The sequence below is a fragment of the Oryza sativa genome, chromosome 10 (assembly GCF_034140825.1).
Source record: "Oryza sativa Japonica Group chromosome 10, ASM3414082v1".
Taxonomy (NCBI): domain Eukaryota; kingdom Viridiplantae; phylum Streptophyta; class Magnoliopsida; order Poales; family Poaceae; genus Oryza; species Oryza sativa.
This window is the reverse complement of record NC_089044.1, coordinates 6,297,927-6,321,906: the sequence shown is the minus strand read 5'-3', so window position 1 is coordinate 6,321,906 and position 23,980 is coordinate 6,297,927. Positions and strand designations below refer to the sequence as shown.

Here is a 23,980-nt window from a genome sequence, read left to right as displayed (position 1 = left end):
AGTAATACTTTAAATATATATCCTTATATGTAATATAACACACCAAAACTTTAAAATGGACAGCCTAAACATGGCCTTAAACTTGCTCTAAGCCTTGTGTGATGTGTCAGTCGACCTTGTAAGACCGTGCACGTGTCTGTCACAAAGGTCTCTGTTAATTGACGGCCCATATTGCTTGGGCAGTTTTTTTCAGCAGGGAGGAGCAGAAGCTGTGGGCCACGCATGCTTGCAGACGATCGCCTCGTGACAGCGATAGCTGGAATGGGATGTCACTTCCATTCCATGTAAACCCATCCGACTACCGATAAAAAAAAAAGGAAACAGGAACTCCTCACAACTTATGAAAACAACGAGTAAAAGCTCGGGTCGTCTTTGCTCAGGCTGTAACTAACGCTGAAAAGTTTTGATATGTCACAGACGTATATTTAAAGTATTAAACGTAGACTAATAATAAAACAAATTGCATATTTTGTCTGTAAACTGCAAGTCGAATATATTAAGCCCAATTAATCCGTTATTAGTAAATGTTTAATGTAGCACCACATTGTCAGATCATGGAGCGATTAGGTTTAAAATACTCATCTTGTAATTTACACGCAATCTGTGTAATTACTTTTTTTTTCTATATTTAATACTCTATACATATGTCCAAATATTTAATGTGACATTGTGAAAATTTTTGCAAGGAATCTAAACAGGCCCTCAATTCAATTTGCCGTTTGCCGCAATGGACATTGTCGTTGAATAAAATGACGAATTATTGCGACGTGCTTTTTGGAGACTGAAACTTTTATGTTTTAGTTCTTTAAAAACCTATTTTACAAATAGACTTAAAAAATAATTCAAAAATTAAACCTTTTCGTATAAAGGTCATTGGTGCCAAGATTTAATGTCTCGACACACCGACACCCTCGTCATATTTGGATGCTAAGTCACTGATATGGAGAGGATTGACACCAAGATTATATTTATAAAAAAGTTTGACACCAAAGACTTATTCGTAATAAAAAATATTTACACGTTAATCCTATTTAGGTTTTTTTTACAAATAGAATTTTGACGCTAGTGTCATTTGGCATCGATTCTTTTATATTAGTGATTTATCTTATATTTGGACATATTAGTGATTTAGCTTATATTTGGACCTGCATGATACCCATCACAAGTAGTTTAAAGATCAATAATATATTTTGAGAGTCAAGAAACCAAATAACACAAGGGTGCTTCAGTCTTCATACCCGTTTGTCACAATTTAAACTGTAAATTTATTTTTAAAAAACAACGAGCCCTCAACTCTATGAGTTAAATTTAGAAGTTCAAGTCGTACCAAATATACCCTCAACTGAAACAAAGAATGCACATTTATTTTCCTCAAGAGAAACATGAATGTACATTTATTTGCCCAGAAAAAAAGAATCACTCCCTGATTCTGTATACACCTACATCCCAGCTCAGAAGACTGTGTACCTGCCAGTGCATGTGCCATCGGGTATTAAAAACACCAAAGAGAGCAGCAAAGGGAAATTCCAACAAAAATGCAAAAAGTAAAGAGAGATAAAAACAAACACATAAGAAAAAAAAAGAAAAAAAGAAAAAAAAGGAAAAAAAGAGAGAAATCCCGTGACGTGTCAGTGCAAACGGCTCCGTCCGTCCGTTCGTTGTGTATCTTGGCCACCACAAGAGAAGCGAAGGCATATCCTCCCCATCTCCCGCTTCATAAGATCTCGCGCCCCTTGCCCGCTTCCTTCCGCGGTGCAAGCGCAACACCACCTCACCTCACTCCCCTTCTCGCCTCTTCTCCCCTTCTCCACCTCCTCTTCTCTCCGCGTGGCGGTGGCATTGCCGGCCGCCGCATCGTCTCGGGATGGCCTCGCACGCGCTCCGCCTCCACCCGCTGCTCTTCTCCGCCGCCGCCGCGCGCCCGGCTCCGCTCGCGGCGCGGCCCGGTGGTGGTGCCCGCCGGGTCCACCGCCGCCACTCTCTCGCCGTCGTCCGGTGCTCCTCCTCCGCCGCCCAGGCGCTCAAGGTACGATCTCCCCCCTGCCCGCGCGCTCGCCCTCCCGGCGCTGTTGATGTGTACGTGTGTGTTGTGGACTCGTCGTGGGGTGGGTGGGATTTTTCAGTTTTGCCGTCGGTGTGCAGCTCCGGGTTCTAGACTGGGGGTGGTGTTGCTCTGCGCGATTGTGGCCTTAATCATGATTCCTCGAGATGATTTTGAATACTGGTGGTGGTTTCTGCAGTCTTCCGGCGATGGGAAGGCGATTTCCGTTTTTTTTTTGGGTTTAATCAAGCGGCGGCATCAGCGCTATTTTGGCGACGGATACTGTGGGTTTTGGGTGGTGGTGGATCCGGATTTTGGGTTGCGTTTCATGTTTCTCTCGAGGCCAGTCATAGCGCACAGCTGCTGCCTTTGTGCACCTCTTGGATTTATCTATGTGATCACGCATCCATTTTGGTGGCCTCTAGATATGGCAGTGGATGCTGTGATTCATGTCATCATGTGCTTCCAGTGCGCTGAGAGCCCTTTTTGTCTGATTTGGGTGCCGTAGGATTCTTCCATTGTGTGCATTATAGGATTATCAACTCTTAAGTCTCTTTTTGCTTATTGTGTGATTGAGATACACAAATAACAGATGATGATTGTGACGTTTTATGCAGATCAAGTCGATTCCGACCAAGCCCGTTGAGGGGCAGAAGACCGGGACCAGTGGGTTGAGGAAGAAGGCAAGTACCAGCTGTTTTATGTTCCACGATCTTGCACCCATTTCCGATACGCTTTTTTTTTTTGGGTGTGTACAATTCCCTTCATACATCTTTTTTTGGTGTTCTTTTCAGGTGAAAGTGTTCCAGCAGGAGAATTACCTCGCTAATTGGATTCAGGTGTGCCACATTTTACTTGATGTTGCACGTCAATAGCCTTTTCTGTTTTAATGTGATGACACCTCTAAGATGGAGCTACATTCATTTATCCTTTCTGTGGTTTGAAGGCTCTGTTCAATTCATTGCCCCCGGAGGATTATGTTGGTGGAACCCTTGTGCTTGGTGGTGATGGCCGATACTTTAACAAGGATGCTGCTCAGGTGCTGCTAGGAACCAAGAGTAAATCAATACGTGTTTGCTCCACATTTACGCATGCATATTTATGACTATTTCTGTGGGAATGTAGATTATCACTAAAATTGCAGCTGGGAATGGTGTTGGGAAGATCCTAGTTGGCAGGTAAGGAGATACTAGATGAAGCTTCTTGGATTTAGAAGATACAACACTAACTATTAGAAGTATGGATATTCATAGAACTAAAATTCCAATGGATACCATCAGGGCTCCTGAAACTACCTGGTTAAACTACAGCTAATACACACTTCTATCCTCCACTTGCGATGTTATCCTATATACCAAAATGCTTATAATTGCACCTAATTATATTCAAGGGTTCAATTTGAGGATTTTCTAATAAAATGTTCCCAAACCAAGTACTTTTAAGGCTGGAAAAGGGCCAGTTTCTGGGCAAAAAACTATAACTAGTCAGGTTCTCATTTCCCCACCTCTGAACGGATTTCTGAACCCTGACTTTGAAAGCTTGAAGCCTTCATACCTTCACTGGGTTCGGTCTGGAAAATATCCACATGATCCTTAGCATACTCAATTAAAGGAAGAATAACAGATTTTACCAAATAAATTAAAGCATCTGACAATAATAATCACATAATTTGATTTTGACTTAGTTCTGAGCATAGAAAGGACACTATGTTACTTCCCTCAAACATTTAGCATGCTCAATTTTCCAGTTTATTTCCCATTTCATCTTGTGTTTGATATATACTTTGTATCCTGTAATTGTTAAAATATTTGTAGGAACGGTCTGCTGTCAACGCCTGCTGTATCTGCAGTAATTCGTAAAAGACAAGTATGTTTTACACCTTTTTTCATTCATTGTGTGCTTCACTATCTTTTTTAATTTTCTAATTCATTGCAGTTTTCAATTCTGTTAGGCCAATGGTGGCTTCATCATGAGTGCAAGCCATAATCCAGGTGGGCCAGATAATGATTGGGGTATCAAGGTATGCCATAACTTAAATTGTATATTCTCTTGTATTGCAGTAATTGATTAGATTAATAATACAATTCTATTTAGTTTCGTCCTGACAAATATGAAATGAACTATTTGACAGAATGGCAACAAAGAAATACTTTTCTATCTCCAGAAATAACTTACCAATCATAGACTCTTTGATGAAGGATCTGAGAAAAGAAACACTTTGCTATTTCCATAATGTTTTTATTTGTCTATGTTTGGTCTCTCACCCTGGACAAATGAAAAGAAAGGGTTGTTCTGTTTTTGAAGTGCAAATCTAGAAATGTTCTTGGGTGCCCAATATTTTCTGTGTTGGGTCCCTCATGATTCATGAATGAAATAATTGAAAATATAGCTTCTTGTATTTTTGATTCATGAATGAAATAATTGAAAATTTCTTGTGTGGCAAGTATTCGGCAAAAACCGAATTGTCAACATGCGATAGTATAAACATGCAATTTTCCTCAAGTTTATTACATGATCAAGTAGCTTAATAAGATGTTCAATTGCAGTTCAACTATAGCAGTGGGCAGCCAGCACCAGAGACAATTACCGACCAAATATATGGAAACACACTTTCGGTATGCACCTTTACTATTTATTAGCATATTATTTATACATTAGCCCATTATATTTATACTATGTAGAATAGCTGTTTTGCACCCAACCCTGTTTTCAGTAACATCCTATTGGCATCTAACACGTTTTGTCTCATGTTACTGCATTTCTCTTTCCAATGTCACTGCTACAGCATTTTTCTTCATGGCATTATCGTAGATGTCGAATAATATTGCCCTTACATTTTACTTATTTCTGATGATATTATTTCTTCACCATAATGCAAATCTCCTGCAGATTTCTGAAATAAAAACGGCAGATATTCCTGATGTTGATTTGTCCTCTCTAGGAGTTGTAAGCTATGGTGATTTCACCGTTGAAGTGATAGACCCTGTCTTGGACTACCTTGAGCTAATGGAGGTATACAATGAAATAATTATACAGAGATAATTTATTTTATATCTAAATTATTTCTTTCCTGTTTGTGTCTTCAGAATGTGTTTGACTTCCAACTTATCAAGGGCTTGTTGTCTCGGCCAGATTTCAGGTTCTGTATATTTATTTGCTTTTCACATGTTGTTTAGTCATTAATAAATAATACTAGAGTTTTGGAAATATTAATGCCTGATAATCTACATGTGTATTTTTATGAAGCCTAATAATCTACACATTTATGTCAACATGTACTTCACTGGTTCATTTGTTTGAGCATAAGTTTCAAAAAACTGCTCTTTATTTTCCTTCAGTCATTCTTGAGTTTCAAAGGGGAGCACTTATGCGATATTTGCTAACCACTACTACCTCTGTCCTAAAATATAAGCACTAGTCCAGGTGCATAGCTAAAATCCCTAATATTTTTGGGCGGTTGTAGTAGTACCTATTACATTTTGTTGTGGTGATGAACTTATGATTAGTAGCAGATGCAATAACTATGTAACTTTGTAGTGTGATAAGTAATAACCATATTATTTGTTTCTTTATTTTTGGGAATATGAATTTATATCTGCAAATAATAATGGTAATTTTCCTTGATTTTCTAGGTTTGTATTTGATGCCATGCATGCTGTGACTGGTGCATATGCGGATCCTATTTTTGTTGAGAAACTTGGAGCTGATCCGGTGGTGTATCAATTACTTGAGATGAATCATTTTTTTTTTCTTGAGGAATTCCATTATTTGATGCTGAATATACACCTGGTTTGCAGGACTATATATTAAATGGTGTTCCACTTGAAGATTTTGGCAATGGTCACCCTGATCCTAATTTAACGTATGTAAATCAGTCCTCAAATGAAGAATATGCCCGTAGTGCTATACTTACTTCATGTTAAAAAAAAAAAAAACTACTGTACTTACTGTTGTTTTTCTACAGTTATGCCAAAGAGCTTGTGTTTACCATGTTTGGAAGCGGAGCACCTGACTTTGGTGCAGCAAGTGATGGTATGCCTATATTACTCCCTCTAGTCACAGATAAGTGATGTTCAGGAATGTGTGCATTCAACACGTTTAAACTTAACCATCAATATCACTTTGAATATTTAGAATTCAACTGTTAGTAATGATTTCACAAGAGCGAGTAGGCATCTTTTGAAGAGCCATTTTTGCTTCTCTTTGAACTTAATGAGAGAGATAAAGATACTGTTAAATATTAGATCATAGGGTTGTAACTTTTGTACATTTTTTTGATATATGAACAAATTTAAACTGTGGGGACCTCCACTGCTGTTCTTTGATCAGAAAAGAAAAATGATATGACTAGTTTTGTCTTCAAAATAGTTTCAGAATATTATAACAATGCTACACTCTTTGTGGAATTTATACTAGTAATTACTAAAAAAATCAACTGTTTTTGGTGACCGTGTCATTGTCCAAAATTATTTCTTAGCACAGGGAAATACTAGTACTGCATCTGCATTAATAGATCTTCTATTGTCTTGGCCGTGTGCACGTAATGCGGATGCCAGAGGTGTAACACTTCTCCGTTGTCTAAAAAAATATCTTCAATTGTGTCTGGCAAAATTTAAACAATTCTGGTATAGCAGTTGGATGAGAAATACCTTTAAGTATTGTTGAGACTAATTAACAATTATTGATCATTAGATTTATCTCTCCTCGAAGTGATGCCATAACAGCCATATGTCACTTGCTCTGAAAATTGACGTGTCACTGTAACTATCTACTTTGGTCTCATTTTCTTAGTATATTATGTGCATATAGTTACAGCTTGAATCTCCTTTTCATATTATTTGTGTTGTCCGTACCTTAATATTATCATTTAATACAGTTAGATTTGAGAAGTTTTACTTGCTGCATTTGCAAACTTCATTGAATGTTCTATTTTATCACTGGTTCTTTCTTTCTGTGCCCTTCCTTTTTTTCTTTTTCTTTATTTTTTTTTTGTGCGAGGAACCTTTTAGTTTAGTTGCTGAAGGGAATATTGTGTGAACAAATAACATTAGAGGTAAAAATGCTTGCAGGTGATGGTGATCGAAACATGATTCTTGGAAGAAGGTTCTTTGTTACACCATCAGACTCTGTTGCAATAATTGCAGCGAATGCACAGGCAGCAATTCCTTATTTCCAATCTGGTCCAAAAGTAATGAGATGTTACACATTATAATGTTTTTCTAAATAGGATATTAGACTCATCAAAGACAAGAATGATCTCTTATGTTTGATACTTTCTTCAGGGTCTTGCTAGATCAATGCCAACGAGTGGTGCTCTTGATCGTGTAGCTGATAAATTGAATGTTCCGTTCTTTGAGGTACTTTTGTCAGTGAATTGCATGTGCATGATTTGTTTGCAAAATAGTCAATAGGCCATGGCTTCTAGAAGAACAGCTAAGACAATATGGTCACTTTGCAGGTACCAACAGGATGGAAATTTTTTGGAAACCTAATGGATGCAGGTAAATTGTCTATATGTGGAGAGGAAAGTTTTGGGACAGGATCTGATCACATCAGGGAGAAGGATGGCATATGGTAAAATATTGTTTATACATGGATGCTTTTTCTATTAGATATCCTTACTGTCCTAGTATCCAGTTGTTGCCTAGAAATGCCAAAACAGAGATAAGTGCATCAGAATTGCTTTCTATGCATGCTTGATAGTTTGCACTCTTTTCTTGAGAACTGTCTGCATGGAACTAGTCACACTCCCGCTAACTACTGACTTTCAGGGCTGTTCTAGCTTGGCTGTCCATACTTGCACACCGGAACAAGGATAAGAAGGCCGGGGAGAGATTAGTGTCAGTGGAAGATGTAGCTAGGGAACACTGGGCAACCTATGGAAGGAATTTCTTCTCCAGATATGATTATGAGGTATTTTATCTTTCATAATGAATTTCTGAAATGATAATTTATGAGAGTTTATCTTGCGTACCGAATAAAATTTCTGGTACATTATTTCAACCCAGAAATTCCAATGAATCACTAATCTTGTACTGTACAGGAGTGTGAATCTGAGAGTGCAAATAAGATGATGGAGCATCTTAGAGATGTGATCGCAAAAAGCAAGCCTGGAGAGAAATATGGTTGGTTATTATAGAATTGTGCTTGTATGTTCCGTAGTGATGATATGTATGATGGTTACCAGAAAGGCTAATGAATTATTGACCTTATGATGTAGGAAACTATACCCTTCAGTTTGCCGATGATTTCAGTTACACTGATCCGGTTGGCGCTCTCTCTCTCTCTCTCTCCCTTGAACACCCATGTGTGCGTGTTTTGGTGGATATGTCAGTCATGGTGCGCAATTGAAATTTACATTTTTCCTAAATGTTACAGGTGGATGGTAGCACTGTATCTAAACAAGGGCTTCGATTTGTATTCACCGATGGATCTAGGATTATCTTCCGCCTTTCGGTACACAGCTATCACTGATATTTTTTTCTCCCTTATCTTGTTGTTGGAGTTGCTGCTTCTAGGCGCTCACTTGTTTGCTCAAACTTCCTTCTCTTCTTAATGCTGAGAAGCATGAATCTTTCACATATTCACTAAAAGCCACTGATTTTGCCCACTTGTTTTACAATTTAGTATATTTTTCTCTTATAGGGAACCGGATCTGCTGGAGCAACAATCCGTATATACATTGAGCAATTCGAGTCTGATGCCTCAAAGCATGATCTGGATGCACAAATAGCTTTGAAGCCTTTAATAGGTAACTATCATCTGCCCTCAGATGAGCTTTCTATGCATCCATTTCCTGAAATTATGTGTATATATAAACTACTCATAAACTATTTTAAATTTCTGCAGACCTAGCTCTATCTGTTTCAAAGTTGAAGGACTTCACTGGAAGAGATAAGCCTACTGTCATAACATAAACATACCGGTGACATTAGCAATGTTACCACCTGTGTATTCTTTTATTTCTTTGTTTTTATAGCCCCTTCCAACCGATGAACCAATAATGTAATCTTAGGCCAAGTTTTGTACTGAGTTGATGGCAAACTGTATCTTGGAGGTACCTTTCATTGAACATAGTATGCAGGAATGAATAAGCTTTTAGAGCAATGGTACATATTTCAGAACAAACTGTATCTTGATGTTCTCGAATTTATCGAATTCATCTTGAGGATGTCATGTTTCTTTGAAATATTGTTTGAACTTATTTCAATTTTTTCTTTTGAAAATATAATGTTCATTTTTTTCTTGGAAATATATAACTCGTGATTTTTTTTACAAGAATAGACATTTGCCAATAATTGGTAATATTGTCGACGAGATCGCGTGTATACAATGCGAAGTTGCGAGTTCGCGCTGGTGGGATGCGAATTGGGGCGACAAGATCAGGGAGGTCAGTGCAAACTGCTGTGTGGGTGCTGGCCAGGGAACGATGATGGCTTCACGCCCCGTCTGCGTGAAATGGTGATGACAGTGTCGCCTTTGAGCCCTGTGTGCGAGTGCGTCGGGTAGGCCAGGATTCGCGAGCTAGCTGTGTGTATGTAAGGCCATTCATAGTGCGTCCTGCTCGCCTGTGCTTGAGAGAAGAGGAAAAGGGACATTACGTAAAACGGTGAGCCATTAGCGTATGATTAATTGAGTATTAACTATTTTAAATTTTAAAATGGACTAATATAATTTTTTAAAGCAACTTTACTATAGAAAATTTTTGCGAAAAACACATCGTTTAGTTGTCCGGGAAACGTGCGCGTGGAAAACGAGAGGTTTTCTCTCTTAGGCCTCCTTTAATGGTTGAGCTATTGCACTAGCTCATGCTTGTCCACCTCATACAAGAAATAGCAAAAAGTCTACCTCTCCAATAGATTGTCTCATAGCACATTGTTTAAAATGTTTTGGGTTTCACAATTCCTCTCACATTTTCTTTAGGAGCTTAGCTCTTGAAGAAGAGATAGTGCATTCTCTCTCCTTATCTTCTCTCTCTTCCACATCATACAAAAGCTGATGTGGAGATTTATGAGCTAGCTGACCCACCCTTGTTGGAGGAGGCCTTAATCTCCTGTGAACAAAAGCATGTGGTACCATGTAGATTGAGGCTATAGGTCCAAAATCCAAGTTATTTATAGTGCAAGTGGCTTTAGAAGTGACTTTAATTTTATATTTTAGCCCTTGAAACTTTTTATTTCAATTCTATTTTTTTTCAATTTGTGTGGATGTCCAAATTTTACACCGAACACTCTAAAATCTAGAAAAGAATATAAATTTCCTTCTTCTCCTCCCTCCTTTGTCCTCTCACCTCTCCCTCACTCCTCCGCACACGACAGTGAGCCAACAGCGGCTACAGCTCCCTCTTCTCCTTCCATAGTCAGCGACTGCCGACTCCCTTCTTCTCTCTCGACCGGCGGCACTCTTCGTCTCCTCCACCAATCGGCGGTACTGCTCATCTCCTTCCTTGACCACCGGATCTGGCAGCTGGCCAGCGGCTACCCGAAGACGGGCCTCGGCGGCGGGCATGGCGACAGAGGACCCCAACGCAAGAAGGTGACGACGACAAGGAGGACTCCTAGTGCCAGATCTAGAGTTCTCCGCCCACCTTGGCAGCACCGGTCCATGCCTCTCACCTTCTCTCTGGCGGCGGCTCGGCTCAACAAGGTCTGTGGCAGTGGATGGTGCCCCGGCGGCAGTGACGTGCTCGGCCAACCGCAATGGCGTTGGTGGCCACCCTGTGCTTCCCCACGTTGGTGACGAGGACCTCCTAGCTCTGATTTGGCGCCTCTTGTTGGCTACGGCAAAGCGGCATCTCGTCGATGACGTCGCAGGGGCGGCAAGGGACTCTCCCTTCCCCCTCCGCCGCTTTTGCCTTTTAGGTCCTAGCGCTGGACTCCGACGTAGACGGTGCGGGGCCAACACTCTCCCCCCGCGCCGCACGACCTCGATAGACCTGGAGAACACGTGACCAGTTTGGGCTCCACATTCTTTCACGGGACCACACGCGGGGAAGATGTGGCAGCAAATCTTTGACGTGGATGGCCTAGGCCAAACGCCAACGGTATGAACTGTGAACGTCCTAAAGGGAACTCATTCACCTTCAATTTTCCATGCCCCGTCACCCATTTCGTGTCTCTGGAACATGAACTCCTTCACTGCCTGACCAATCTCCAAGACATTGATGATATTCCCGCTCTTTTTTCTCTTTTTCCTCATCACTCAATGTCCCTCTCTTTCACAGTTTGAGGGTCTCTCTCTATTTTTTTTTCTTATGTGCCAATAAGTCTCTCTCTCTCGCTTTGTTCTTTAGTGTTCTTTTCTCCGGTTAACTCTCCTTGTAATATGTAGGATCGAATAGCAAAAACCAAGCCAACCAGAGGAGTGGTGAATGGTTTAGTACCCCAAAACCAAATTCGATGGTGATTGGTCTGACCAGAGTAAATATGCCGGTCTGACCACTCGATGACCTCCGGTTTGACCGGTGTAGTCGCACCGGTCTGACCACCCAATGTGCCACTGTCGCTTGTCACCACCGCCGGTCTAACCGTCGTGTATCCGCTGGTCTGACCGCTGGTGTCTCACCGGTTGGACCGCCATACCCGAGCAAACACAAATCGAAAACCTCTCAATGTAGAATGAAACTTTATTACTTCTCTCTGTGTTTGCAAAGTGCAACAACAACACTCCTCAAGAAAATCTCGACTAAACTCTAAAGCCTAACTTTTCTCTAAACTCAACTCTCTCAAAAAACGATACTGGAGGCCACACCCTCTCTCTTTATTTATACCCAAGGTAGGCAGCTTAAATCCACAAACCAATCTTGTAAAAGAAGTCCTAATCCCCTAAGAAACCTTCCCATACAAGAAACGAACTTTACAAACTCCAATTGTATCAAATTTGGATTCCTTCTAAATTTGACTCCGCATCCCATATGCACACAATATCTCTGTCATATGCCATATGGAATCTTCACTAATCACGTGTATTGATCTTTAGCCTAAGTATCCCGCATGATATCCTGATCGTCCGAACGTCATCTTCTCCCAAGTTGACTCCCAATCCATCATTGACAACGCTCTCCCGAGGCATCAAGACTCACCTACACATACATCATCCAAGAAACCATTTCTAAGCACAAGTTCTCACCAACTTGACTCTTTGTTAGCACACAACAGTATTACATGCGCATAGTATCCATCAAGAAGTCATAAACATGAATTATCCATAGATATCCAAAGAAACAACTCAAAATCAAAACCAACACAACTTCGACCGGTCAGACGGTGGGCTGGCCAGTCACATACTGCCGGATTGACCGGCTACCATAGCCCGGTTTGACCGGACCCAATCTGTAAGCAATTCCTGTTCATTATGTGAAAATCCAGTCATCTTCAAAACCACTTCCCCAATTATCTCCAAATATCAAAACCAATAATCTCATATGCCAATTATTAATCACAAAATAACAATCAAACAAACTTTGATTTTACATAATCAACATAGCCAACACCATTGTTTCGTGTTGACCAACATCCATCTGTGTCGGCAAGAGAATCCAATGCAACCGTGCCATAAAAGGAGGAAAGGAGCAGCCGGAAGAAGGAATAAAGAAAGAAAGAGGGGAGGGAAGGAGAGGAGAGGATAGAAGGAAAAATATAGGTAAGTTCGATGATTTAAAAATTAGTTCATGTAGCATGAGTTAAAATTTGTTATTAGTTCTGGAGGCAATGTGGTACTGTTATTAGTTTATTATATGTTGCATTTTCATATTTGGCATGTGAAAGTACTCGCATAGAAAGTTTTTTAAAAAGCAAATATTATGAATGTAGTCTCAACTATTTTATTTACTAAATGACAATAAGTAGAATAATGCTTGGTGGTGTTAATTTATGTAGCATGACTTACACTGTTATTATGGTATGGTAATGTGGTATTTTGTACTATAATTAATTTTTAGTTATAGGATGTTCAAACTTATATTTAGCATATAGATTTTGATGGAATGCCTTATATGTTTAGAAATGCACTGCATATGGTATCATTTACTCAAAAAAGAAAACAAAAGGAAATATTTGTTGTTGGAAAAAAATAGAAAATATTTACAATAAGAGTAAAATAATTTGACTCATCTATCCAGCGTCTTACTTTGCATGATTGTAGAAGTAGTTAATATATCTATAAGTCCTCTTAATCAATATAGATAATGCACCTCGATCCTAGCAGGAGTGTTGATATCTAGAGTATGTTTTGGTGAAGGGGAAATTATGGAAAATGAAAGTGGTGTCAATTTGATCAATTTTAGGCAGTGCACACTGTACCATCCAAGTCTCAACAACCTCACAATGCCTGAAGTGTGATACTGGCTGACATGCATATTTTCGTTAGATTTAGATGTATGCAGTGTTAATGTGAGGGTTATGAAGAGTTGTTCGGTAAACAACACAAAATGGGAGCTGAAACATGTGACATGAAGTAAGGCCTGGCAAACTTGGCTTCCTGGCTGGAGGCATCAAGAATGAGAATATGTCATGTTGGTGCAGGCATGTCCATGAAGAGTCCCAACAAAGAGTGCATGGGGGTAGTCCAGCAACCATGAGGAGGTAGTGTCTCACGCGGCCGCACACGACTATGTTATCCCAAAACATCGTTATGGTGATGTTGGTTCTGACATTTAGAACCTATCCATAGAAAGAGCTAAAGTGGTGAACCGACATCCTATCGGTGAAGTCGATGAAGGGGAGGAGGTATCTGTTGTATTTTAAGAAAATGATACGGTGGACCGACATGCTTGTGAAGACGAGGACAACCTGAACACGAAGAAAACAATGACGAAAATGATGAAGAACCTATCCTTCTTCATGGAACCTCGAATATCCTGGTTATATTGGAGAGAACTCCTACCATTACTCACTAAGTTTTTTTGGCGAGAGGCCAATCAATCTGGGTATTATGTTCTAAGATAAGTCTGTATTGTAGGATGCAGTGAACTCCTGCTCATTCAAGTCATAGAGACAATTTAGGGTTGTATAATCCAGCAAAACCGAGTACACGATGGTCTATGAGACAGAAGGTTGCATCTTCCGGGTTCATGGTTACATGCTAAAGTACAAATCGTGATAGCTTGTATCGAAAATCCAGCAGGCAACAACACTCCTATATGTTGTAAAACACAAGTGCCTCCCACTGCAATCTTACAGCGTCATACATCTCAAACAAGTACTACAAAGAAATTATTGAAGATGATGACATGCCAGTGTGGCATATAATAAACCAGATGGAGTACGGTGAATAATACACGCCTAGAGAGAGGGGGTTGAATAGGTGTTTTAAATATGAAATTCAAACAACATTGTTTAAAGAATCATGACTATGAATTAGGACTTGTTTGTATTGGTGCCAATATATACCATACAATGTTTTGGTAGCTTTTAATAGTACTTTGGTAGCATTTGGATTGTGACCAACTTATGCCTAGATAGTATCAAATCTACCGTATCAAACTTGCTAGTGTCAAAACTTGCCTAGGTTTTGGCACTATCAACATTTTGGTAGCCCTTAATCCTCTATGGCCCTATCAAAGGGGTGATTTTTGCAAAATTTTGCTATGTGTATAACTGATGTGTGCATGTTTGATTTGTCTGAGCGTCTGAGAAATCGCCTTCCCCTTTGCACTGCTGACACTACTAGTGGCATTGCTTCAGTAGGGTTTACCTTATCGCGTGGTTACTGCACTTACAACCGGGGCACGGTTATGGTTTTCCGCGGTATGGTTTGTTTGAAATTTGAGCAAATTGAAAATTCCAAAAAAATCAAAAAAAAAATCATGGATGTAGTTCTTGATTTGTAGTGGCAGATGGTGAAGAAATTTTTTGAAATAGAGTCAGATAAATTCAAATTTGAGGGCAAAACAAAAAATAGTTTAGAAACTGGAAAAATAAAAAATGTATTGGGTTTAGTTCAAATACATTGTGAAAATTTGATATTTGTTGTGATATGAAGATTTATGAAATAGGTGAAATATGGTTTGCTAGTAATGCGGAAAATGGTTTTCTAGAGTTGATATGTTATTTGTTGGGTGAGTAGATATGCTCATGTTTAGTGATGTAAATTTATTGTAATGATAATGGGTCATTCGTTGCTCATGTGAAATATGGTAGTGACGTGCAAGCAATGCTAATTTGTAATTATTATGCTACGAAACGTTGAATTGCTTCTATTGGTGAAATGGGAACTAGGGTACCCCTTTCCCCGGAGGTGTAGCACTCTTTTCATACTAATTAAAATAAAAAGGTCATATTTAGACCATCATTAAGCTAAGGTGCGTGATTAAGATAAGGGGGCATGGGACCCACTGTAAGGATGGGTCCTAGGGCCCTTACCTCACGTTGCATGCTGGTTACGTGGTTTGAAGGGCACGAATCCCCAGCTTGCCCAGGGACCCGGGCCCACCTTTGCTCCTGTAGGTCACACGTTCCTCCTAGAGAGGAGCGTAGAGACCTACAATATCTATATTTTAAGAATAAGGCGGAGGGAAACCAGGGTCCCAACCTGCTGGCTGGGACCCGGGCACGCCTTCGCCCTTGTATGCTACACATTTCTTCTTGAGAGGAGAGTGGAAACATACAAGATCTAAATCTTAAAATTATAAACCAAGGGGAGCCCGAATCCTAGTTCAGTCTAGGATCCAGGGCTCACATACTCTTGTAGGTTACACAACCCCCCTTGAGAGGAGCGATGAAACCTACAAGATATACATCTTAAGAATAAGGCAAAGGAAACCAGGGTCCCAGCCTATTCTGGGACCCTGGGCATGCCTTCGCCCTTGTATGTTACATGTCTCTCCTTGAGAGGAGCGTGGAAACATACAAGATCTACATCTTAAAGCTAGGGAGCCTGAATCCTAGTTTAGTCTGGGATCCGGGGCTCCCATGCCCTTGTTGGTTACACAACCCTCCTTGAGAGGACCATTGAAACCTAGAAGGTAAACATCTTAAGAATAAGGCAAGGAAATAGGGTATTCAGCCTGTTCTGGGACCCGAGCATGCCTTCGCCCTTGTATATTACACGTCTCTCCTTTAGAGGAGCATGGAAACATACAAGATCTAGAGTAAATTGTATTGGTGATACACAAACTTGTTAAGTGGGTGCAATTTAATACATAAACTTGTAAAATACTTGTTTCAGTACACAAACTTGTCTAGTTCATGCGAATGAGGACCAAAATAACTTGGCAATGTTAATTTTGCGAAGCTATTGTTGATTAGAACTTGACGTGCATATGTGTAGTGAGCATGCATAGGACATTCAATGTTTATAAATTTGTTCTCTATTTTATCCTTCATCATGGAAATGATTAATTTTATATATTTCTAACCTTTATATCGTTGCTCGGTTTTTTATACTATCACTGTATTCTATTCTAGTTTTCATTGAAGTGGTGTATGTCCAATAGCAACCTTCTCAGATATACTGCCTAAATTAATAAGATTAGCCATGTAGTGTCCTTTTTGCCTTCCTCCGCACGCACCAGACAAGTTCATCCACCAAAACATACATTTTACAAGTTTGTGCACTAAATTGCACCCACCTGACAAGTTCGTGTACCGGCGATGCAATGTACTCCAAGATCTATATCTTAAGATTGTAAACCAGGGGCGGAGTCCAATGGACTGGAGGGGGTTCCCAGGCACCCGGCCCATTTATGAAATTTAGTAATTACCCCCTAAGTTTCACCATATGGGAACCCCCCTTGGCTCAACTCGGTGCACCACCCTTTGGCCCATATGCAACACAAGCTGGACGCAACCGCTCGTCTTCGATTGCCATGGAGGCGACGCCTCGATCGCTTCGCTGGTTGCTGTGCCACATCGCACGCCCGCAGTATTTTTTTCTTTTCCCCTAATCTCGGATTCTAATTCACTCCATCGTGGTACCTATTCGACTGCTGCACTGCTCGCCGCCTCACCCTGACACCCTCAAGCACCATCGTCCCATCGCCATTGAGGCCGTCTTACCGTCGAGCCAGAAGAATCGATCAGCAGAGCAAGATGCAGTGCAGTTCAGTCAGCCCCACACTTTGCTTACTTGCCTTCTGTGCTAGATTTGCTTCTGCTTCTCGTCTATAAATAGGGACAGAGGAAAGGTATCGATCTTTCTTTTCTAATTTCTAATCAAGTTTGTCTGATTTGTTCAAATCTCTAAAATTAAAAGGTGTTGTCTGAATTGTGTGAAGTTGATTAATGTTTTTTTTCGTTTTTCCATGTTAGGGTTTAAGAAATTGAACTTTCAGTCTCTATATGAGAACTCTGATAATCAAGTAACCGAGTAACAGTTATTTTATTTTTATTTTTAATAACTTCACTCTGAATGTATGAAACTATCTAATTGACAGGTTATGGACAAATTTCTGTAAAGGAAAGCGTCGGATAGTATCAATAATGCAACTGCAGGGAAATCATGTCCAGAAATAGATGATAGTTGGGAACATAAGACTGAATATGAGAAAAGTTGCCAATTGATCGCTCGGTGAAAATGAGAACATGAGTATACTAGAAGGTAATTCTTGTTTATTGACTGGATGTATACAATTTTAGTGCAAAATTAAGATGTGCATGTTTTTTTTATTGTAGGTCATTGACTATTGGTAACTTTGAGGATGTATTTTGTGTACATCATTTGTCTTTTATGACTTTCTTTATGTTCCCCTCCACAGCTTCCTTTCCTCCTACATTTTGGTAAGAATTTTTGCTCGATACTCATTGATGTTAGTTTTAAAACTTGTGTACGAATAGTAAAATATCATTATTTGGAGCACGCCGCTATATATGTGATAAAGTGGTGCATCCCCCTCGATTATGTTCCAGCTCCGCCACTGTTGTAAACCAAGGGGAGCCTGAATCCTAGTTCAGTTTGGGATCCAGGGAGCGTCGAGACCTACAAGATCTATATTTTAAGAATAAGGTGGAGGAAACCAGGGCCCCAGCCTGTTTTGGGACCCGGGCATGCCTTTGCCCTTGTAAGTTACACGTCTGTCCTTGAGAGGAGCGTGGAAATATACAAGATCTGCATCTTAAGATTGTAAACCAAGGGGAGCCTAAATCACAATCCAGCTTGGGATCCGGGGCCCCCTATGTCCTTGTAGGTTACACGTTCATCCTTGAGAGGTGTGTAGAGACATACAAAATCTATATCTCAAAACTCTAAGCAAAAGGAGTCGGGGTCCCAGCTTGATCTGGGACCCGAGCCCCCCTATACACTGAGAGGAGCATCGAGACATATAAGATATATATATTCACCACTTTTCATCAAAGACATCTTCGAGATGCTTGTCCAAAGATAGATGAACTACCTTTTCAGGGACGCGGGGACACGACCAGAAGGCTTGGTTGAGTAATGAACATGACCCACTGCTAGCTATGGGCAAATGTTCACTGCCATAAATAAAATAGGTTTATGGGGGAAACTCCAAGTGGCCTGGGGTCAAAAAGACGTGAAAAAGACACTAACGCTGAGTCATTAGGGACAGCGGGCATCTGGACATGCGTCGCACATGCCAACGACACCCGACTTTGCCAACCGGGCAAAAAAAGAGTAGTGGTGCTATCTCGGGTAGGCTGGGGATCGCCAAGTCCACCACATGCCACGTGGTGAGCAGGGTGGAAACCTAGCTGACCAAGATCAGTGCCCGGAGAGCCTGGGGCAACTTAATCATATATATTTTTGGTAGGTTTCTCAGGAAGATTAGAAGGGAACCAACTGGCAGTGACAAGATGGCTGAGAGACAACACAGAGGAAAAGCAAAAAAAAGAGAGAATCTATTGTTTGTTCTATACCACTGAGTTTGTTCAAATTCAACGATTTGCCATCGACATTGTCTCCTTCTATAATATACCGGTGACTTTATCAATTGTTCTACAATACGCCATTGGGCTGGACATTCTTTTCAAAAATATCCAAAATACCCTTATGAACATACAAGGTTAACAATTGATTTATCCTAGTAGAAGTTTCAAAAAAATATGAAAACTTTTATCTAGCCTCCTTACACAACATGGAAGTTTGTATAGAATTTGTATAGAACTTTTGCCATATCTCTAACAAACCGACACAAATATCCTAATTAATAGATAGAATTGCCTCAGTCGAGCTTAGTCTATATTGGAAATGACAGATGTTCCAATCTAAGCCCATACCGAGCCCAAGTCAGGCCGTATCGGCCACTTGCCATATCGGCTAAGCCAAACTCCAAACTTTGTTTTCAGCCGATACAGAAAGTTCATGTGACATTAATTTGGTTTTGGTTATTAATGATAAATCCAATTATATGAGACTAATATTGTTTGAAGCATTTCTTTGTCTAGTAGTCTCATATGGCTATGAAAGTAGAATATGTGATAGGTGATTCCCGACTTCATATGAGTTGAGAAAGAAATGTTCATTGATGGTGGACCTAAATCACAAGGATGAAATGCATGGAGATCAGGCTATATGTATCACTCTTTCTCTCTGTGCACATATTGATATATTCATATCTAATATTTTTATGTGATTACATAAGCATGTGAGACAAATGTTTTGTTTGAGCCATATCATAGTGCTACCTTCAGAGAAACACAAGATTTAACCTATCCTTTAAGTGCTTTTAGACCTTGTTTTTGGTTGAGTTGAATAGTCCTCTGAGTGAGCTTTCCATAGAGTCCAAGATCATAAAAAACAGACTCATGAGCGAAAAGTTATGGTCGTTTTACTTTGTGCTTTTCGGAAATTCCAAAAAATTATCAGAAATTCCGAAAATGGCTGCGAAACTGAGATTGGCTTATGTAAATTTTCGGACTTGTTCGAAAATGCATTTTGGAAATTCCGAAAATTACAGTCTTGGCTTCCAACGGCTAGTTTTTGACAGGGTCGGGTATATAAACTCCTCCACCCCTCCTTTGAGTGGCTACTGTTGTTGGGCATAAGTAGACACATCCAAAGCCAAATAGCCATCACCATTTCCCTACTTTTGTGGTACCTCTTTGTGAGTGGGATTTGAGAAAGGGAGAGAGTTGGATTGAGAGGTTGAGAAGTTGAGAGCTAGTGGGCTTCACTCCATACTTTGAGCACTCAAGTTCATAGCAAGCAAATCTTTGATTGTGTTTGGTACTATTGGGGACTAAGTTCTCCTAGATGGCTAAGCGTCGCCGGTGAGCACCCAAGGTTGTGGTGTGCCACGGAAAGTTTGTGAAGGCTTCGATTTCGCCTCCGCAAGGGAAGAAATAAAGAGAGACCGAGGAGTGCATTTGTGCAATCTCGTGAGGAAATGGTTGAAATAGATCCAGCTTTATGGCCCCTCAACAGAGACGTAGGATCTGTGGATCCGAACTTCGGGAAACAAATCAATGTGTCTCCTCTTTTGGTTTGCTCGTTCTTGCCATCTCTCATATTGTGATTGAGCTCGTTTTTACCCGATCTACTTGCATGCTTAATTAATATAGTTGGTGATCTTATATCTTGTTTAGATATATTGTTTGTCACCTTTTGGTTCATATACATTTTGTTTGTTCGAGCTACAAGTTCATAGCTAGTGTTTTATTCCGTTATCTGTCGAACTTTTTGGTTGAGACCGGAATTTCTAATCCTATACCGGAAGTTCCGATTTGCATCAAAAGTTCTCATCACTTTAATATGCTATGAAGTTGTGTCACGCCCGGAAATTCACAAGTAATTTCCAAACTTATTTGTGCATAAAATCCTCGTCCAGGAATCAGCCGAGGTACACAAACTGACAATTTAATATACAGATTCATCAAATTAACTAAAACGATAAGTACTTACTTAAGAGGCACTTAGTCCTCAACATGAAGAAAACTGCAGCGGAAAAATAAAATCTAGCGAAGCTCCGGCTCCACTCCCACAGGCAGCTCAACTGGGGTATAAGCCAAACGTCTTCTCCTTCTGGATCCTTTTTCTTCAACTGAGGTTGATTGATTATTGCAAGAATGAGCATATGACATACTCAACAAGCCACACAGCAAATATGCAAGTGCACAAGGATACCAAAGGATGGCATAATATAGGCTCATTTGCAAAAGCAACGTTTAGCAAAATATTTAAGAGAAATAAAACAGTAGAGTAGTTAATCAGAAATTTTAATCAACACTGAACAGCACACCCATGCTGCACAGGCGCGACCATCCTGAACAACCATACCCGGCTGTACAGATCTAATCTCCAAACCAGGAATTATCCATTCCAAACCAGGAGCTAAGCAAATTATTACCATGTATAACATCTATAAATATTGTGAGAGGTGTGAGACTAATCACGAAAAACATTGCTCAACTCGCCCATAACCGCGGGCACGGCTATTCGAATAGTTTTACTCTGGCCAGAGGTGTACCACTGTACCCACAAGACACAGCCTCAACATCATGTCTACCATGCGTCGCGATACTGGAAAGTACCCGAATAGAGGCTGTGACAATACCCTTTGCACAACACAACTCACCACAGTGCACCATTCCTGGATCATAATCACCCCCTTATAAAACAAGGCATGGACTCCCCAGCGACCCCCGTGGGCTTATCTCCGCCACTTCTCAGTCTGGTGCTCCGCAATGAATCATGTTATACAAAAGGTAAAGCCGTTGCCCACGCTGGCTTGTGGTTGGCACGGTTAATGTTTCACAACAGTAGCTCGCGAACCGGTCCTTAATTGTCATGAGCACGACTCTCAAAACCATGTGCTCACAACCCACCATTATCAAGTTTTAGTTGGCAAGTAATTAATTAACCAATCACGATTGACCATCGTGAACTACCATTAAATATAACCATAAGTGATAGTGAAACATTAGTTATCCCAATTGTGTGCTAATGTTTCTAAGCATGGCTAAGCAATTATATCTAGTATCTAGTTGAACCAATATATTTAAAGCTCAACTAGTCCAATTATAATCACCCAAGGTATCAAGGAATAAAGTAATCAAGAACAAAAGGGCCATAACAAAGAATAGGTTAACACCACCCAGTGACATTCGAAAATAAATGCACAGTTGAAATAAATAGAGAATTTAAATATAGGATCAACATGCTCAAAGGATTGTGTTTAGGATCTGTGTGACTTGCCTTGCAATAATCGGTCTTCAATTAATCTTCTTGAATACTTCCGGCGCACTCGCGAACCTTCACAACGACGGAAACGACAAGCTAACACGCAAAACGAAGAAAAAGACTAATAAAAACCAAATAAACAATACATAAAAAGTAAACAAACATGTAGATCATAATTTTAGATGAATTATGAGACTTGAACGGCCTCATTCTGACTTCAAATGAATTTATTATGAATTTTAAAAGATTAAATCTAATTAAAGCCCATTTAAAAAGAATTAAATAAATTTAATTCAATTTATGGACAATTTTAATATGTAGATCTTTATTTTACACAACTTTTGCAACTTGAACCACATTAAACTGAGTTCAAATGAATTAGTTATGAATTTTTAAAGATTAAATCGGATTAAAACCTTTATATGGATTTTAATTGAATTATGACGCAATAATGAATTATTTTTGAAAAGGAAAAGAAGGATTATTGCGTCAGCGGCTAGGGTTTGCGGTGGACCGGGTGCACGGCGGCGGTTCACGCGAACGGACGGCCGAGATCAACCCAACCAAAACGGACGGCCGAGATCGATCGGTCCACGACCGGCTCACGGGAGAGGGCGACGATGACGTCAGCGACGACGTCACCTCCGGCGGCGGCGGCTCGGCGGCTCGGACGGCTCGGACGGCGCACGCTCGCCGGCGAACGGCGGCTCTATGGCATAAACGGAGGGCACCAAGACGTAGAGGGCGACGCGGCGAACTTACCGGTGACCAAAACCACGGTGGAAGAGCAACGGACGGCGCCGGCGACAAGGAAGAAGCGGCGGCGGAGATCGGGTCGACGGCGGCGACGGTGCTCCGGCGGTCTTCGGCGGCGGCGAAGCGGCGGACGAGGACGGCGACGACCTTGCGAACCCGATGGAGGCGACGGCGACCGACGACGGCGGCTGCAACGGTGGCGCGACGCGGCTGAACCGACGGCAACGACGGCGGCGACTAGGGCTACGCGGAGGCGGCGCTAGACGCGACGGCAGGCGAAGGCGAGAGAGGCGGCGGATAGAGGAGAGCTCGGGGGTCCTTATAAAGGGGCTAGGAGGCGGCGGCAAAGGCCCACGGCGGCCGGCGACGAGATGGAAACTTTGGGGTTCGGAGGAAAGAGGCCGATCCGAATCGAACTCGATTCCACGAACTTCCAAAACGAATTAGCCGATGTTTCCCAAAGAGAAAAGGTAGAGGAGATCCCGAGGATCATTTCCCCTCTATCAATTCGACCGGAGAAGGAAAGACGCGGCCGAATTGGAAAGCGGCGGCGGAGCGGCTCGGCTAGGGTTTCGGGCGGCGGCGGCGGCGCGAGGAGGAAGACAAGACTGACAGGTGGGGCCAACCTGTCAGCGACTGAGAGAGAGAGGGGAGCGGCGGCTCGGCGAACTGGGCCGAACTGGGCCGAGGGAGAGAGAGAAGAGAGAGAAGAGAGGTTTTGGGCCGACTTTCGGCCCAAAGCCAAAAGAAGATTTTTAAAACCTTTTTCAATTTAAATTATTTCTTAAATGCAATTCCATTTATTAAAAATACTTCCTTAGCTCAAATAAATCCCAGAAAAATCTAGGAATTATAGAATTAAGCAAAGTATTTAACAAAATTTTATCTAGCCCAATTTTATATTGAGATTTAACACATTAAAATTAGATATTCTCTTTTAAGCTTTTAAAATCATTTCTAATAATTCCTTTTAAACAACAATTTATAATTTAAGGATTTTAAACAAGAAAAGCACTTAACAATTATAATTAGATCATTAATGATCAAATAATTACTGAACTGTTCTTTGTATCATTTAGGAATTGAGCTCTGAAAAATCTGAGAAAA

General features: G+C 40.8%; 1 protein-coding gene across 1 annotated transcript; it reads left to right on the top strand.

Moving 5' to 3' along the window:
• Positions 1-1,726: 1,726 nt before the first annotated feature.
• On the top strand, positions 1,727-9,230 carry LOC4348230 (phosphoglucomutase, chloroplastic). The gene is made up of 22 exons (XM_015759475.3): positions 1,727-2,026; positions 2,659-2,724; positions 2,836-2,880; positions 2,988-3,080; positions 3,167-3,219; positions 3,856-3,907; positions 3,993-4,061; positions 4,588-4,656; positions 4,931-5,053; positions 5,128-5,180; positions 5,674-5,752; positions 5,839-5,903; positions 6,006-6,073; positions 7,111-7,229; positions 7,324-7,398; positions 7,500-7,615; positions 7,813-7,954; positions 8,085-8,166; positions 8,262-8,308; positions 8,420-8,497; positions 8,687-8,792; positions 8,891-9,230. The coding sequence occupies exons 1-22, from the start codon at positions 1,865-1,867 to the stop codon at positions 8,956-8,958; spliced, it is 1,830 nt and encodes a 609-aa protein (XP_015614961.1). The 5' UTR covers positions 1,727-1,864; the 3' UTR covers positions 8,959-9,230.
• Positions 9,231-23,980: the final 14,750 nt, after the last annotated feature.